We start from the raw sequence: 17044 nt of genomic DNA, 5'->3' as shown, positions 1-17044 counted from the left end.
TGGACTGTGATGAGTCAGCCCCACCAGGGCCCCCTGCCAGTAGCAGGTGATGCTTTCTGGGGGGGGTCAGAACCTAGACTGCATGAGGAAGAGGAGTCTGTGCCCCTTCTCCTGCTGGCTGAGCTCTGAAAGAAGTCCTTGTGGTCTTGGAGAAGGATTATACAACCCAGAGTCTCTCCCCTCTTGGAGTGGGGGATGGTAGACCTTGACTCTGCTTTCTGGCTGTCTCCCCCAGGGGCTCCCTTGGTCAGAAAGCTACTTTGATGTTGCCCATCTTTGTCCAGCATGGTGGCCCATTCCCCCACTCTCCTCAACTCTGTGGATTCTGTGTTGGTGTATGTGCCTGTAGGTGTGCATAGACATTGAGGCAGGAGGCGGAAGCAGCCAAAGACACTGGACAGTGACTGAGCCTTTAGACAGAACCAAGTTCCAGAGAAACACCTTTCTTAGAGAAATGAGTCTAATACAATGAATGCTGGGAATACAAACCTACATATTGGTCCCAGAATCCTCACCAGAAAGAGCATCAGTAAAGGGAAAAGGAAGCCAGGTGCCTTGTGACTCTGGCTGTCACTTTACTTCCCAGAGCCCTGTCTCACTTTTTTTTTTTTTTTTTTTTTTTAAGATTTTATTTATTTGTCAGAGCGAGTGAGAGCGAGCACAGGCAGACAGAGTGGAAGGCAGAGTCAGACGGAGAAGCAGGCTCCCTGCGGAGCAAGGAGCCTGATGTGGGACTCGACCCCAGGACGCTGGGATCATGACCTGAGCCGAAGGCAGCCGCTTAACCAACTGAGCCACCCAGGCGTCCCCCTGTCTCACTTTTGTGTGAAACACAGATCAAAACCCCTGACTTGCCTGCTTTATAGAAAAGAGGGGTCTGAATTTGGTTATTCTGCATATCATTAGCTAGATGATCTTAGGCAGAAGTCTTCATTTCATGGGCCTTAAATTCCTCTTCTTTAGTTTTTATTTTTAAGATCTTATTTGTTTGACAGAGAGAGAGAGAAAGCTCAAGCAGCGGGAGCATCAGAGGGAGGGGGAGAAGCAGGCTGAGCAGGGAGCCCAACACGGGGCTCGATCTCAGGACCCTGGGATCATGGCCTGAGCCAAAGGCAGATGCTTAACCGACTGAGCCACCCAGGTGCCCTGAATTCCTCTTCTTAAATTGGGGATTAATAACAGTATATTCCTTGTAGGATTTTTGCGATGATTACATAATACAAGAAAAATGTTCAGCTCGGTACCTGGCCCGTAGTGAGTCCTTAGTAAGTGTGAAGAATCCTCACAGGATTGTGCGGAGGGCCAGACAGAACCGTTCGAAAGCTCTTTGAGAACTCCAACATGGGTTTCATCATTAATGATCCCTACCACCTGAGCTTCTCAAACTGGGGTTGGTTGGGACAAGGCTGCAAGTCTCCAGGTTGGGTTCGAGACTTAGGCCTGTCGCCTGTGAAGCAGAGGTCTCAGGGGGAAAGGGGGAGGGGGGACGGGGAAAGCCCCAGGCTGTGGGACCGCTGCGGGCTCTCCTGGCCAGAGCCGAACGTGTGTGCGTGCCCACTTGTGGACACACATGCATGGGCCGGAGTGTGTATGCAGCTGGGAGGGAAGGGCCGTTCCTGTTGTTTTGTGTGTTTTAGGATATAGTTCATATCATCCATGGCCCAAGGAAATGTTTTCTGTCCAGATAGAAGTGTTTCTAAAAACCCATGACTGCCACGGAGCCCCCAGCTGCCAGGTTGGCCACCGTTTTGTGAAGAGGCATCAGAGGACACCACGGGGGCTGAGAACTCAGCCTTGGGCTGGTGGGGTCCGTTCCGTATCTCCTTCCCTGTCCCAGCTTGATGGACTCAGATGCCCTGGAGGTTAAGGCCCTACTGGGCAGATCATGAGGCTGGAGGCTCTGAGCCCGGCCCTTGGAGGGATGAGGTCATCACACAGGATGGAGAGGACACCTGTGCTGGCCTCGGCCCCGCGCGGTGATGTAACCAGGGGCTTTAGCTCACAGTGGAAACATGGGGCTCGCTTTACAGTCAGGGCTGCCCAGAGTTTGTTCCTGGCCGACTCTAGCACAGCCTCCCCTCCTGTGCTCCCCGCTCCTGGACGCGGTCCCCCGGCATGTCCTTTGCCTCCCACCCCCACACGCTACTGCTACGGCTCCCGTGTGAGGCGCGCCGGCCCCATCTGTCTCCTGCTTGTTTGCTCTCTCACTCCTTCCCTCCCTCCTCCGTCAGGGTTTGGTAAGTGACCGCTCTGGGCCAGGCCCTGACTTAGGTGCCGGGGACACAACAGCAGGGAAGACAGAATTCCTGCGCACGTGGGACGTGGGTCTAGAAGAGATAGGCAGGGACACAGGTCACCACAGGGGCATGACTCCTGCCGTGAAGGGGGGGGCAGACGCCCAACTTGACATTTTCTGAAATTCCGCCCACCAGTTCCAGGGCCGCTCGCACCATAAAGCCTTTGCCATATTCCAGCCATAGGTGTTTGTTTGGTCCCCTCTCGGCACCCAGAGCACTTCGTGTATTTGTCTATAAATATTTAATGCGCGTTGGTTCCAGACCAGGCACTATTCTAGGAACCGGGGACACAGCGGTGACTAACACAGATAAGTCACGAACCGATGTTCCCCTGGGGGTTGGCGAGGGTGTCCGCCACCTAACAAAGTCCTCTGTGTGTAACCTGTCAGCTGGCAATGGGTGCTACACACTAAACATAGTGAGAGGGGCAGAGGCGCAGGGGGCGAGGCTTCTGGGAGGGAGAGAAGGCCCCTTGAGAAGGTAATGTGAGGACAGAAAGTGAGGGAATAGGGGTCCCTGGGTGGCTCAGTCTGTTAAGTGGCTGCCTTGGGCTCGGGTCATGATCCCAGAGTCCTGGGATCGAGCCCTGCGTCGGGCTTTCCGCTCAACGGGGAGTCTGCTTCTCCCTCTGCCTGCTGCTCTGCCTACTTGTACTCTCTGTCTGTCAAATAAATAAATAAAATCTTTAAAAAAATTTTTAAATTAAAGAAAAAAAAAAGAAAGTGAGGGAATAGAGGTGGGTGGCTTGCGCTGTGTGTTAGAGGCGAGCCAGTCAGACCCTGTAGCTAGGGTTGGGGGGTGGGTAGCAGCGAGCAAGGCCCAGAGTGGAAGAGTGGTGGGAAATGAGGCAGTGGGGTGGGGGGCACCGATCGGGAGAACCTGCGCTGAATGGGAGCTCCCGGGTGTTTGGAGCAGAGCAGTGCCACGACCTGACTTGACTTGCAAAGGCTTACTCTGGCTGCTGTGTAGATGGGGGTTGAACAGAAGCCAGAGCGGGAGCAGGGAGATCAGTGGGGGGTAATACGGAGACTGACCTGTGAGACGGGGCTGGGGACTGCTTGGTGGTGGGGAGTGGTGAGAAGGGACCAGGTGGTGGATATATTCTGAAGGAAGAGCCCGTAGGATTGTCTGATGGCATGGGTGTGAGAAAAAGAAAGGAATAAAGGAATGCCTCCAGATTTGGGGCCCAAATCAACTTAGAAGGATAAAGTCACTGGGTACCGAGCTATGTCACAACTGTCCTGGAGGGAGGCGCGAGGAGCCGGGCCCAGATGGTAAGTTCCAGACCTATCAGATCTCACAGGGGTGCTGTCAGACACATGGTCAAAATCAGGAACCAGGAGTTCAGGGGGGAGGTCTGGGCTGGACGTACGAACGTGGCAGTGACGGGCACACAGATCTTTAAAGCCCACCGGTCAGCCTCAGACCTCAGGTTATATGGAGAGAGAGCAGGAAGCGGTTCTGGGGCCCGAGCCCTGGGGCACCTCCCGCTCACAGGCTCCGGTGGTGAGGGGGACGGATGAAGGAAATTAGAAAGAGTGGCCCATGAGGCAGGGAGAGCGCTCCAGGAGTGAGAAGGTCCCAGGGAGTGGGCATCGACGCCGACAGACTGAACAGATGAGGCATGAGAATTGCCAGGAAACTTGGCGACGTGCGAGTCAGGAGTGACCTCCACGGACAGGATTCTGGTGCTGTGTGCGCACAAAAGCCTGATGGGAGGGGAGGGAGGAAGACAGAGTGCAGAGAACGTTCTTGTAAAACTCATGCAGCAGGCTTGCGTGCCAGGAGTGGTGATGTCACAGAGGGGAACCGTTTGCTGATGCAGGCGAGAGCAGGAAAAATTGTTGGAGAGATGTCCTTGGCGAGGCAAGAGGAGATGGGGTCCAGTGAGGACAGCTTTGGAGAGGCGTGTGCGCCGCGGATCCATCCACGCGGGAAGGTGGAGTGGGTGTGCCCTGACTTAGGTTTCCTACTGGACCGTGGGTTCCCCAAGAGCAGACACCCTGCTGGCCAGGCTTCTGTAGGTGTAATAGCCCTCTCATGGCTCAGCACGTGCCTAATATGTATATTGGAGGGAAGGCGAGCTAGGGGTCTTTGAATTCAGATCGACAGTGTAAATCATTTGGGAGTCGGCTAGAAGCAGAGTTCACTGGTAAGGCTGGGGGCTTCTTGTGGGACTGATAGGCAGGAAGTCCTCGGGGCCCAGGCAGGGAATGGAGCCAGTCTATGGAAGGATGTTGGGAGCATCTGTCTGTCTCCTATCTCGTATTCTGCCCTCAATATCCCCTTCATTCTTGCTTTTCACCGCAGGCCAGTCCGAGTGGAGGGGTTGGCCGCATCCCTCTGAAGTTCTAGCTCCAGGCCCAAGGCTAGACTGCTTCTAGGTCCTGATTGCTAAAACCTAGGTCAAATAACCAGACTCCGTGAGCTGATTGGGTGTCCATTCCTGGACCCACCAGGCGTGTGGGGAAGGAGGCAGGACAGGTGACTCTAACAGTTGGAAGTGCTCCTTGTGGCCAGAGCTGGACGTCCCCAGAGAGAAGGGGCCACAGCAGTGAATGAGTGGGTCGGGAAATGTGGATGGATGATGGATGGATGGATGTTCTGGTGTGTCAGCAAATGAGGCCAGCATTGCAGCAACCTAGGACAAAAGAAGGAGGTTTTCTCGGTGTTGGGGTACTGGGGGAGACCTTTGAGGATACAGCCGTTACCACAGTTGAGAATGCAGGTCAGGACACTGAAGGAAGGGGGCTTGTTACTACCAGCCGAGGTTCTCTGGAAACGTCTTGCTTCTCTGCTAGGAAGTTTCTCCTCCATATTTGCCTTCCAGCTGCTGAAGGGGAACAGTTTTCAGCCTTGACATGGGCTAGCTTCTAAGAATAGGCAGAGCCAAATGATAGCCCTTTTCTTCCTGCGAGTGGGGCAGGTAGTCTGGGGAAGCCATTCTCTCCTGCGGCATCCTGTTCTCTCCTCCCACTGTTTTGGACCTGGTCTTCCTGCAACCCAGTGCCCTGTTTCCTTCCTAGGATACCCAGAGCCGGAGGTGACCTGGTACAAAGATGACATAGAGCTGGACCGCTACTGTGGTTTGCCGAAGTACGAGATCACTCACCAGGGCAACCGCCACACGCTTCACATTTACAGGTGGGGGCACGCGACCTGTCCCGCTCTCTCTGCGCTCCTGGGGGCCTGTGGCCCCATCAGAGATGGGCTTGGCTGTGCGCTGATGCCCAGGCGGGATCTAGGGGTGCAGGGCGGGTTTCTGCTGCTGAGTTGAACTTGCTGGCAAGCTGCCTGCCTGCCAGGGTCTGGGATCTCCAAAGGCCGGGGTGGGACGACTTCTGACAGCCGGAGATTAAAGCGCAAGCAGAGGAGGTCCCAACCCCCAGAAACATTTTCCATGAGGTCAGCTACCCAAAAAAGCTCCCGTGGTGTCCTTGCTTCACAAGTAAGGACTGTGTGGCTGTGTGGGTCACCTGATTCTGCAGGGAGCACTCCTGGGCCTCACGTCTCATCCCTTCTGGAACAGCATGACCTGGGCCAGCTCCCTCCCTGTGGCCAGCCTCAGTTTCCCCAACTGCAATGCAGAGCGCTGTGGCGTAGGAGGTGGGGTGGGGTGCTCAGGGCGGGACTTTGGGGGGCGGGGCGGCATGCTCAGCTCTGGGAGACGCGGGCCGCGGGGGGCGGGGTGGGCCTCCCACCTGGCAGGAGGAGAGAGTGGGCATCTCGCGCCCCTCCCTTTAGGTGTCAAGAGGAAGACGCGGCCATCTACCAGGCCTCTGCCCGGAACACCAAGGGCATCGTGTCCTGCTCGGGGGTCTTGGAGGTCGGCACCATGACGGAGTACAAGATCCACCAGCGCTGGTTCGCCAAGCTGAAGCTCAAGGCCGCCGCAAAGATGCGGGAGATCGAGCAGAGCTGGAAGCCCCGGAAGGAGGTGGTGGGAGACGCCGACACTCTGCGCAAGCTCAGCCCCGACCGCTTCCAGCGCAAACGGCGGCTGAGCCGGGACGAGGCGTCCCTCCCCTCAGCCCCGGCCCGGGAGGCTGAGGACAGGACCCCAGCGGCGTGGCAGGAGGAAGAGGCTGAGCCCGCTCAGCACCCAGCTTTGGGCCTCCTCAACAGCTTCGCTCCTGGAGAAGTGACCACCAACGGGGAGGCGGCCCCCGAGAATGGGGAGGACGGGGAGCACCCCCTGCTGACGTACATCTGCGAGGCCATGGAGCTGGGGCCTCAGCGAGCCCCCAAAGCAGAGTCTGGGGCCAAGAAAAAGAAGAAAGATGAGGAACCTAAGCAGGGTCTCCAGAAGCCAGAGTCAGAGAAGGCGGCTCGAAGCCCAAGGTCTCCTGAAGGCCGTGCCCCTAGTTCAGACAAGTCCGGGATGCAGGGACCTGCGGACGTGGAGCAGGTCCAGACCCGGCGGGGAGGCAGGGCTGCACAGGGTCCGGGGTCCTCTGGAGCAGAGAGCACCAGGAAGCCCGCTCCGGCTGTGGGCGCTCAAGAGCAGGCCCGGGATGCCCCCATCCCAGGCCCAGACCAGCAAGTGTATTTCTCTCTAAAGGACATGTATCTGGAAAGTACCCTCGCAGGCACGCCGAAGGGGGAAGAGGGCTCCCAGACCCCAGGCGGCAGGGCACCTGGAGAGAGGCCCCCCGGGAAGGTACCCAGTGAGGCTGGAGGGGAAAGGGGGGCTGTTGCCCCTGCCCAGCCCACCGCCTCGGCCCCCCAGACAACTAGGCCTTTCAACAGGAAGAGATTTGCCCCTCCGAAGCCCAAAGGGGAGCCCACCGACGACAGCAAGCCCGATCGTTCCCCGAGCCGAGCTCCAGAACCAGGGGCCCAGAGCTCAGGGAAGGTCCCACCTCAGGCCTCGGCCCCAGTGCCCACACCCCCTGCCCGGCGGAGACACGGCCCTCGGGACAGCCCCCTACAGGGTCCAGCTGGCCACAGGACTTCGGGAGAGGTAAGTGTGGGTGTTGGGTACCTGGAGGGCCTCTCTGGGAAGCTGAGCTCATGGAAACTCTTGCTCCCACAGCTTGGCAGCCAGTGAGCAGTGGGCTATTTATAGAAGGGGTGAGGTGGTGACCGAGTGCCAGCCGGGAGCAGAGGACCACAGGCCTGGCCTTTGCCCCAGCCAATCTCCAGACGGAGGTGGAGGGAAACTATGTCCTTTGGGGAGGAAAGAGCCAGTGGAGGGTTTTCCTGGGGTTCACTGAGGCAACAGTGTTTCATGGGGAGACTGAGGAGCAGGGGTGAGCTGTAGGGTGTGGTGGGTCTCCACCTGGATGCTTAGATTTCTACAAATATCAACTGTCCAGGAAATTCTGGTTTAATTTGGGTTTTTAATCTAAGATTTCAGAGTCAGGCGTACCTATTTGCAATTCTGACTTTGCTTAACATCTGGTGTTCGGGGCAAGTTGTAAAATCAGAATAAAAATGCTACGTATATCGTAGGCTGCTGGGAGAGCCTGCTGGCTCAGCGGAGGGCCTGGTGCGTGTTAAGAACTAGTAAATGGCAGGAGGAGTAAGATGACTTCTACGGTGGGTGACAGGTGGGGGACTGAGGCCCCCTTTTTTATCTGGGAACAGGAAGGCCATCATTTCCAGGGGATCAGGTGGCCAATGAAGGGAAGGTAGGGATGGGGGTATCCACTGTTCAAAGAAGAGGTGGGCGACAGCACTGAGAAGTTCAGGGAGCGGAGAGGGAGGAACAGGATTGAGAAGAGTGACAGAGGGAAGTTTGTCCCCTTTGGTCAGTGCTGCATGTCTCAGGAGGCAAAGGGCAGACCGTATTTCATCTTTATTATTATTTTTAAAAATTTATTAGAGAGTGAGCAGGGCAGGAGCAGAGCCAGAGGGAGAAGCAGACTACCCCCCCCCATACAGAGCGGGGCTGGATCCCATGAACCTGAGTTCACAACCTGAGCCAAGATCAAGAGTCAGCCAGGCCCCCCAAAGGGGGAGGCAGACGGTGTTTCACAGGAGTTTTGGGGAGACAGTTTCACAGTGGGCAGAAAAAAGGCCATATTTCTTCTGAGTGGCAGAAAGGGAACGTGTTTCAAGAGGGAGGACAGACGGCAGAAGGGACAAGCTACCTGCCCCGGGACCTCGTGGGGGACAGAGCTTCATAGGCAAAGGGGGCACTGACCTTCCCACAGAAAGAACTTCTGGCATTTCAAGAGTGGTGCTGAGTTAGTCTGTGGGGACAGTAGGTTCAGAGGGCTTGGGAGGGGGCGGACCTCAAGCCAGACTCTTGGAGGTTGGTGACTCAGTGCTCACACTTGGTCTCTGGGGATGCTGGCAGCTGGTGGACTGAGTTCCTAGTGGCCCTGATGGCACTGCTCCGTGTGCCTGACCCAGCCCACAGGCAGGAGCCCCCAGGGAGCGCATTCGGGAAGTGACCAGGCCAGCAGCCAAGTCTGACGAAGGCGGCCTCCTTGCCCACAGTGGAGGGGACACCAGCGCCAGGCCACCTGCCCCCTCCCAGCAGGGCTCTCCTTGCCTCTCAGAGGAGTGGCAGGTGCAGGAGAGGCGGCCCGCCCTGGTTCCACGGTCCTTGCAAGACGCGTGTGCGACTTCTATTTTCTGTACTTAGAAAATTGTGACATAGATCGCACAGGTGAAAAATGCATTTAACGTCTAGGCGTACGCCAAACCTGCTGCTCTTTCGTGGCTGAATCTGATTGGTTTTTCATCTTCTCATCCTACCAAGTCTTTAAAAAATCTCTTGAAAGACACCCATGCTCGTGGTGACAAATATGGGGGGAACCCTTAAAAATTCAACGGGATAAATAACAGCTCACCTAGAATTCTACCATCGAGAAGCATCGTGATGTAGCTACCAATCTTTCTGTATATGCAGTACAAATTCAGTGTGTCCTGCTCTTCTGATTCAGTCATATCCTGCTTTCTTCCCCTCTCATTCTTTCTTTCTTTTTTAAAGATTTTACTTATTTATTTGACAGAGATCACAAGTAGGCAGGGAAGCAGGCAGAGAGAGATGGAGAAGCAGGCTCCCCGCTGAGCAGAAAGCCCGATGAGGGGCTCGATCCCAGGACCCTGAGATCATGACCTGAGCTGAAGGCAGAGGCTTAACCCACTGAGCCACCCAGGCGCCCCTCCTTCTCATTATTTCATGAGCATTTTCTCACGGTCCCTAAAAATTTTCTGGAAAACGCTGATGGTTATATAGGCTGCCATTTATTATTGAACCACCTCCCATAGTTTAAGTGTTCCTTCCCTATTCTGAGGTTAGTTGAGTATGAATCTACATTTTAAAAATAATTTTTGTTATTTGAATTTCTCCACTTGACTTTTAAATTAACTTGATGTTGATCTGAGTATGTAGATTCCTTAGATTCCAGACAAGATTGAAAATTTCAGAGAACTAGAAGTTATAAAAAGTGGGATAAACTTAAAAATCAACCAACTGGAAAACCAGAACTGAAAGATACAATAGTCAGTATGAAGCTAGTTGTTATAACATTTCCAGTTCTGGATGAGATGGAGCAAACACTCACCCTATATTTCCCATTGAATGCAGCTAAAAAACTTGGGCAAAATGCTTGGTGCAGCTATTTGAGGACTTTGGTAAACAATAGTAGGCAGACTGGGGAAGACTGGACTTCAAAGTACCCTAGAACTAGCAGTGTTTTCCTGTTTGGTTTTTTGCCTTTTAAATCTAGTATTCTCTGTCCTGGTCTTAATTCAATCAGAAACTCAGAAGTAAGGATCGGCTTTACTTTAGGAGAAGCTCTCTACTGTACATCAAGCTTGAGGAATAGGAAAGGAATCTCCTGGTAGTGACAGTAATGGCAGAAGAGGCCACAGGTGTCAAACTTTGAGGGAGGGAATCTTTCTCTCTGTTCAGAGAAGCTGTGGTCTCCCAAAACGGTAGGATGAATCCCTGTTGCTTTTTTTTTCTCTCTCTCTTTTGGGTCTCTTTCTTGGCCTAGGACACAGGTTCATGTGTGAAAGTATATGATGAATAAATGAAGCCCCAGCTATCTGTTCAGAGGCTGAAAAAAAGGAGCCCTAAGGACCCAGAAATTACAGGAGAGATCTTGGAGAAGGAACATTTGAGAAAGTGACTTCATAAGCTGTTTATAAATTCTTGGGCTTGTCCCCAAGCTATTTATGCATGCATGGATCTGGTTCTGCATGCTGTATCAAAAACTTTGAGAATGGTGGGGGTGCCTGGGTGGCTCAGTGGTTTAAGCCGCTGCCTTCGGCTCAGGTCATGATCCCAGAGTCCTGGGATCGAGTCCCACATCGGGTTCTCTGCTCAGCAGGGAGCCTGCTTCCTCCTCTCTCTCTCTGCCTGCCTCTCTGCCTACATGTAATCTCTCTGTCAAATAAATAAATAATCTTTAAAAAAAAAAAAAAACAAAAAACTTTGAGAATGGAACTAAAAGACCATCATCCAGGTCCCAGACTGGTCCCCAGTGGCATACACACTGGTTGGTCTGAATAGTACTGCGAAGGCATTGAAAAATGGAACTCTCACTGAAACTACAATCTCAACAGGCTGAATGAAACTTGCAGCCTGAACACAACCAAGTAGAGTATCTGCTAAGACACAAACATTAATATTATATTATCCGTAGGATTTATATAAGAACCAGGGTCTCATGATATTCGGAATGTCTAGGATATAATAAAAGTAACTTGGCATATGGAAAATCAAGAAATCTCAACTTGCATGGGAAAAGACAAAGAATGCCAGTGTCAAGATGGCAGAGATAATGAAATTATCTCAGTTAGTGTCAGCAACTATAAGACTATGACAAAATGTAAGGGTAAACATTCTGGAAATAAATAGAAACCTAGAACGGTCTCTGCAAAGAAATACAAGATATAAAGAACCAAATTTTAATTTTAGAACTGAAAAATACAATAATTGAAATAAAAACACTTTCTCACTGGGCACAATAGCAGAATGAAGATGGCAGGAAAATGTCAGTGAACTTGAAGATAGGTCGATAGATATTATTCAACTTGAATAACAGAGAAGGAAAATAAAAAGATAAGAAAGAGAAATAAACAGACCTTCAGGGACCTGTGGTACCATATCAAAACATCTAATGTTTGTGTTATTGGAGACCCAGGAGAGAAGGGTGTGGTACAGAAAAAATACCTGAATAAATAATGGCTGAACACTAGCCAAATTAGGCAAAAGACACAAACCTACACACAAGAAGTCCAGCAAATCCCAAATAAGATATGCCTACAGAATTCCATGCCAAGAAGCAATAAGCAAATTGCTGAGAACTAAAGACAACACAAAGTCTTGAAAGTAGTCAGTGAAAAACAACACATTATAGGGGAACAATGATTCAAATGACTGCAGATTTCTCATTGAAAACAATGGAGGTCAAAAGGAAGTGGAATAATAGACCTGCTAAAAGGAAGTGTCTTTATATTCGTAGATCTACATTCAGCAAAAAACATCTTTCAGTATTGAAGGTGAAATAAAGGCATTACCCGATAAAACTAAGATAATAAATCACTGGCAGACCTGTTCTGAAAGACTGCTAAAGTACGTTTTACCTATAGAAGGGAAATGATACTGGAATGGAACCTGTATCACAAGGAATGAAGGAAGAACTACAGAAATGGTAAATATTGGGGTAAACATGCAGCATCAAAGGGAGAGGACAAAGGGATCTATATGGTGATAAAATGACTACATTTCACTTGAAGAGTTAAATATTGATTCCAAATAGACTGTGGGAAGTATATATACTATAACCCTTAGAGCAAAAATTAAAATACTAAGTAAAAATCACAACATATAAATTGAAGGGGAATACTAAAAATGTTCAAATAATCTAAAAGAAGACAGGATAGGGGAAATGGAGGACAGAAAAAACAGAGGAAAGAAATGGAAAACAAATAATAAAATAATTGACCTAAATGCAAACATATAATTATATTAAATATAAGTGGTCTAAACACACAAATAAGAGAGATTGTGAGAATGGATCAAATAACATTCTCAAAGCTGGGATTTTTACAAGAAATTGACCTCAACTATAATATTACAGGTAGGCAAAAAATAAAATGATAGAAAATATACACTATGCAAACACTAATCTGTTGAGAACTGGAGTGACCCTGTTAATTTCAGGCAACGTAGACTCCAGGGCAAAATTGTGAATTATATAATGAGAAAAGGGTCCGCTCAAGAAAACATAATAAAAAAATGTGTTTGCCTCTAACAACAGAGCTTCAAAATATATGAAGAACAGGAAGGAGAAACAGAAAGATCAGCCATTATAGTTGGAGACTTTAAAGTTCTCTCAGTAATGTCTTGAGTTAATAAACTGAAAATCAGTATGAATAAGAATAGAAAAGAGCAACATTATCAACTGACTGGGTCTAACACATGCATAGGATACTCCATGTAACAACAGAATACTGTTCTTCTCAGGTGCGTGTAAAACAGTCACCCAAATAGATCATATCCTGGGTCATAAACAAACCTTAACAAATAGAAAATAATTGCAATAATACAAAGTATGTTTTCTGTGCAATAGGGACTTAAGCAACAGATCAATGACAGAAAAAGATAACAAGAAACTCTCAAAATGCTTTAAATATTTATGACGCACTCTCATGAGTCAAAGAGGAAGGTCTTAAGGGCAAATGGAAAATATTTTTAACTGAATGAAAGTGAAGATACAACACATGAAAAGTTTGGATAAATAAGTATTTTGAGGAAAATAAGAATTTTGAGGAAAATTTATAACATTAAAATATTTATATTAGAAAATAAGAAAGGTCTAAGTAATCTAAGCTCCCGTGTTGAGAAACTGGAAAAGGAAGAGGTAAATAAACCCAAAACAAAGAGAAGGAAGGAAAGAGTAAAAGAGCACTGGGCGTTATGTGCAACTAATGAATCATTGAACACTACATCAAAAAATTATGATGTTCTGTATGTTGGTTAACTGAACGCAATAAAAAAAAGAGCAGAGGGCGCCTAGGTGGCTCAGTGGGTTAAGCCGCTGCCTTCAGCTCAGGTTATGATCTCGGGGTCCTGGGATCGAGTCCCGCATCGGGCTCTCTGCTCAGCGGGGAGCCTGCTTCCTCCTCTCTCTCTCTCTCTGCCTGCCTCTCTGCCTACTTGTGATCTCTGTCTGTCAAATAAATAAATAAAATCTTAAAAAAAAAAAAAAAGAGCAGAAAACAATGACATTGGAAGCAGAAAACTATGGAGAAAACAAACCAAAATCTGGTTATTTGGAAAAAATCAGTAATATTGATAAACCTCTAGCAAGACTCACAAAGGAAAAAAATGAGAAAAGACACAAATGACCAGCATTAAGGTAAAAGAAGGGCCTGATCATAGTGATCATTTCACAGGATAGGCATCCCAAAACATCAGGTGGTACACATTAAATTATACAGTCTTTGCCAATTATACCTCAATAAATTTTTAGGGGCACCAGGGTGGCTCAGGCAGTTGGATGTCTGATTCTTGGTCTCGGCTCAGGTCTTGATCTCTTGGTTCATGGGATTGAGCCCTGTGTCTGGCTCTGCACTCAGTGGGGAGTCTGATTGAAGATTCTCTCCCTCTGCCCCTCCCCACCACTCATGTTCTCTCTTTCCCTCTCTCTCTTTCAATCCCTCTAAAATAAATAAATCCTTAGAAAAAAGATTTTTTTTAAAAGGAGTGAAGGGTAATTTCTCTAGAGATCTTGCAAGTACTAAAAGGATAATCAAGGCCCATCATGAAAAACTCTGCACGTAGTTCAACAACTTAGATGAAATAGACCAACTCTTTAAAAACTATAAGCTATGAAACTCTTGCAAACAACGAGATAACTTGAATAATCCTATAATTGTTACAGAAATAAAATTTGTTGCTAAAAATCATCCAAATAGGAAGTCTTTTGGACCAGATAGTTTTCCTGGCAAATCTACCAAGCATTTAAAGATGTTAAAGCCTCAGTATCAGCCCTGGGTCTAGGTTTCAGAGGAAGGAGATTCCAGGTCCTAGACATTGCCCTCACCATTCCTGTTAAGCTCCTGGTTTAGTCCCTGCTTCCCCAAGCCAGCACTCTGGGACCATGTCCCACTCTGAGGGTTAGAAGCCATTGTATTGTCAATTAGTAGTTGATTCCAAAATCTCCTATGTGCTTGAGCCCATGCTGGGTGCAGAGGTGAAGCAGACTGCACCCCTAATCTCTGAGAATTTATGAGGAAGACAGTAGGTCCAGATGGATAATTAAACCTACTGCTCTTCCTTGTAGTGACAAAGCTCATACAGAACCAGCTGGGTTCACCCCTGCTCACACCATGGTTATTTTAAAGAATACATGGCAGTCCTTCTCATATCTCCACATGGTTCCAGATGTAGACGCACACACGCACACATATACCACAGTGTCTAAAGAGGTCATCCTTTGCAGAAGTGTACAGAAATTACTCAACTGATCCTTTACCATAGAGTTACCCAGCAGCCCCTCTAATCCAGGGTCTGTGCTGGGTCCATCTCTTTGGAAGGGAAGGGTTTACACATTAACAGTGCCACCTGGATGAAACACTACCACACAGAATGAGGGAATCCCGATACAATCAGGTACATTTGCTGTGGGTACATAGCGTAGGGAGCCTCTATTGATTTTGGGGGGAGTACGCGGAAGAGGAGACTCAGAAGTCTTCCAAGAAGAGGGTCTTCTTTCAGGTGGGCAAGGAGAAGGCTGAGACTGTCCAGCAGAGAGAAAACACACCAAGTAGTAATAAAATAGCACAGTGGTCACTACCGTAACTTAGTGGTGTTGGGCAGAGGGACCCAAGAGATGAACCTGGAAGAGAGATATGGGACACTTACGGAAGGATGGGCTTCGTTAGTCACGAGGTGTAATTGATTTGTTTTCACTTTAAATTGAACGTTGTTGGATATGTGCCCATGTGCATATGGTATAAAATTTAAAAAGTAGAACAGGTATATGGAGAATATTGTCGTCCTCAACTGGACTCCCCCCTAACCCAGTTTTTCTTCCTGAAGTCAGTCGCCAGAACGGGTTTGCTGAGCATACCTCCAGAACTATTTTCCCTGCATTTAAAAATATGTGTCTGTACATTTGCCACACAAAGGTTGCATATTGTCCTTTCTGTCCACACCTTGCTTTTCTACTTGGATATTTATTTTAGTTATTTGGAATATGGATGTACTGTAATTCACCGGGCTGGTTCTGTTGACGGAATTTAGGTCATCGCTAGTTTTGCCGTTATAAACTGTGCTGCAGTGAACATTTTTGTCCCTAAGTCCATTTACGCATGGAAATACATCTATAGGACCTATTCTTCGTAACGGAACTGTTGGGTCCAAGAGCACAAGCGTTTTTAGTTTTATTAAATGATGCTAAGTGGCCGTCCATGGAGGCGGTGCTGACAGCCTCTTTCCCCAGACCCTGGCCAGCAGTGTTCTTAAACTTTTTGCTCCTTTAGGCTCGGGCTTTTTAGGCTTTATCCTGTGAGTGATGATGAGCCCTGGAGAGGTTTTTAAGCAGGACAGTGTCACAATCCGATCTGTATTTTGGCAAGATCACTTGGCTTGCAGTGAGGGTAAGTGTTGCGCAGAGGCAGAACACTAGAGTTGTGATTGCCAGTTGAGACTTGAAAGGGGTCCAGGCGAGACAGAATTGTTGGCAGCGTGGTTTCAGCGGTTGGCAGGGAAGACAGAGAAGGGAATGGGTATTGAGACCCTGAGGAAGTAGGTTTGACAGGACTCAGGGACTGATCAGGTTTGGGGATGGGGGGGAGAAGAGAGCTTTAATCAAAGGCTGTAGGGGCACCTGGTTGACTCAGTTAGTAGAGTGTGCGACTCTTGATCTCAGGGTTGTGAGTTTGAGCCCCATGTTGGGCATAAAATCTTGAAAAAAAAAATCAAAGAAACTCTGTTCCCATGAGACTTATTCAAAGTCAGCATTTTCTTTGTAAATTTATGGATTTTATGCCCGTGTTAATGCTTCCTAATCCTAGAATACCAGGAGTTAACAGAAAGTTCTAATGTATTACTAACCTCTGTCTGTTGGCTCCAAGGGGTTTTTGTCTATTAGTCTCTTACTGGTTGTTGGAGAAGTTAGAGGAGCATTTTTACAAAAATTCTTTGGCCACTGAGATTATTTGATGGCTTCTGAAAATCACCACACTCTTATTTTTCCCATATTTGAATGAATGGTATCATTCATTCAAAATCCCATATTCAGTAACTTTAAATTCTATACTTAATTCAAATGTAGTTTAATTATATATATTTTAAAGTCTTTCTTTATGCGATCTGTTTCCTTTGGTTTTGTGTGTGGTTCTTCTGATAACTAGAGATATTTGTATGTGGTAATATATAATATCTATTTTATATTTTATATGATACCATTAAGAATTTCCTCTGTTCAGGGTCTTAATTGTTGATGACAGCTCTGATCATGTCATTTTTTCCCCATCATTTTCCGTCTCATACTAGACCCACATCTTCTATCTAGGTGATTATCTCTGTATAGTTAGATATCCTATATTTCTGTTACCTGGTTTTTCCAGCTTTGGCTAAATCTTTGGTTTCTGGCTTGTATAGGTGATAGACTCCACTTATCACCTTCTTCCTCCTTCTACTTTTTGTACAAGTTGTATCATTTCTGCCTGCTCAGGGCATAGAACACTGACATTTTCCTCTGCCACTCTAAATCCCTTTGGGTGTGGTCTTGACTATGTAATTAATACATATTTAATGCTCAGCAAGAATT

The 17044-nt window shown here is 48.4% G+C and overlaps 1 protein-coding gene across 5 annotated transcripts in view; it reads left to right on the top strand.

The window, feature by feature from the left end:
* ALPK3 (alpha kinase 3) overlaps nt 1-17044 on the top strand; it is a 46149-nt gene that overhangs the window by 14329 nt on the left and 14776 nt on the right. For 4 of the 5 annotated variants that reach the window (XM_059179927.1, XM_059179929.1, XM_059179930.1 and 1 more), the window contains 2 exons: nt 5324-5441; nt 6042-7260. In XM_059179927.1, the coding sequence (XP_059035910.1) occupies nt 5324-5441; nt 6042-7260 (1337 nt within the window). Of the gene's footprint in view, nt 1-1924; nt 2238-5323; nt 5442-6041; nt 7261-17044 lie in introns of those variants that run through there. The other variant, XM_059179926.1, reaches the window with a different exon arrangement.

The sequence above is a fragment of the Mustela lutreola genome, chromosome 7 (genome assembly GCF_030435805.1).
Source record: "Mustela lutreola isolate mMusLut2 chromosome 7, mMusLut2.pri, whole genome shotgun sequence".
Classification (NCBI taxonomy): Eukaryota; Metazoa; Chordata; class Mammalia; order Carnivora; family Mustelidae; genus Mustela; species Mustela lutreola.
This window is presented reverse-complemented; position numbering and strand designations above follow the sequence as displayed.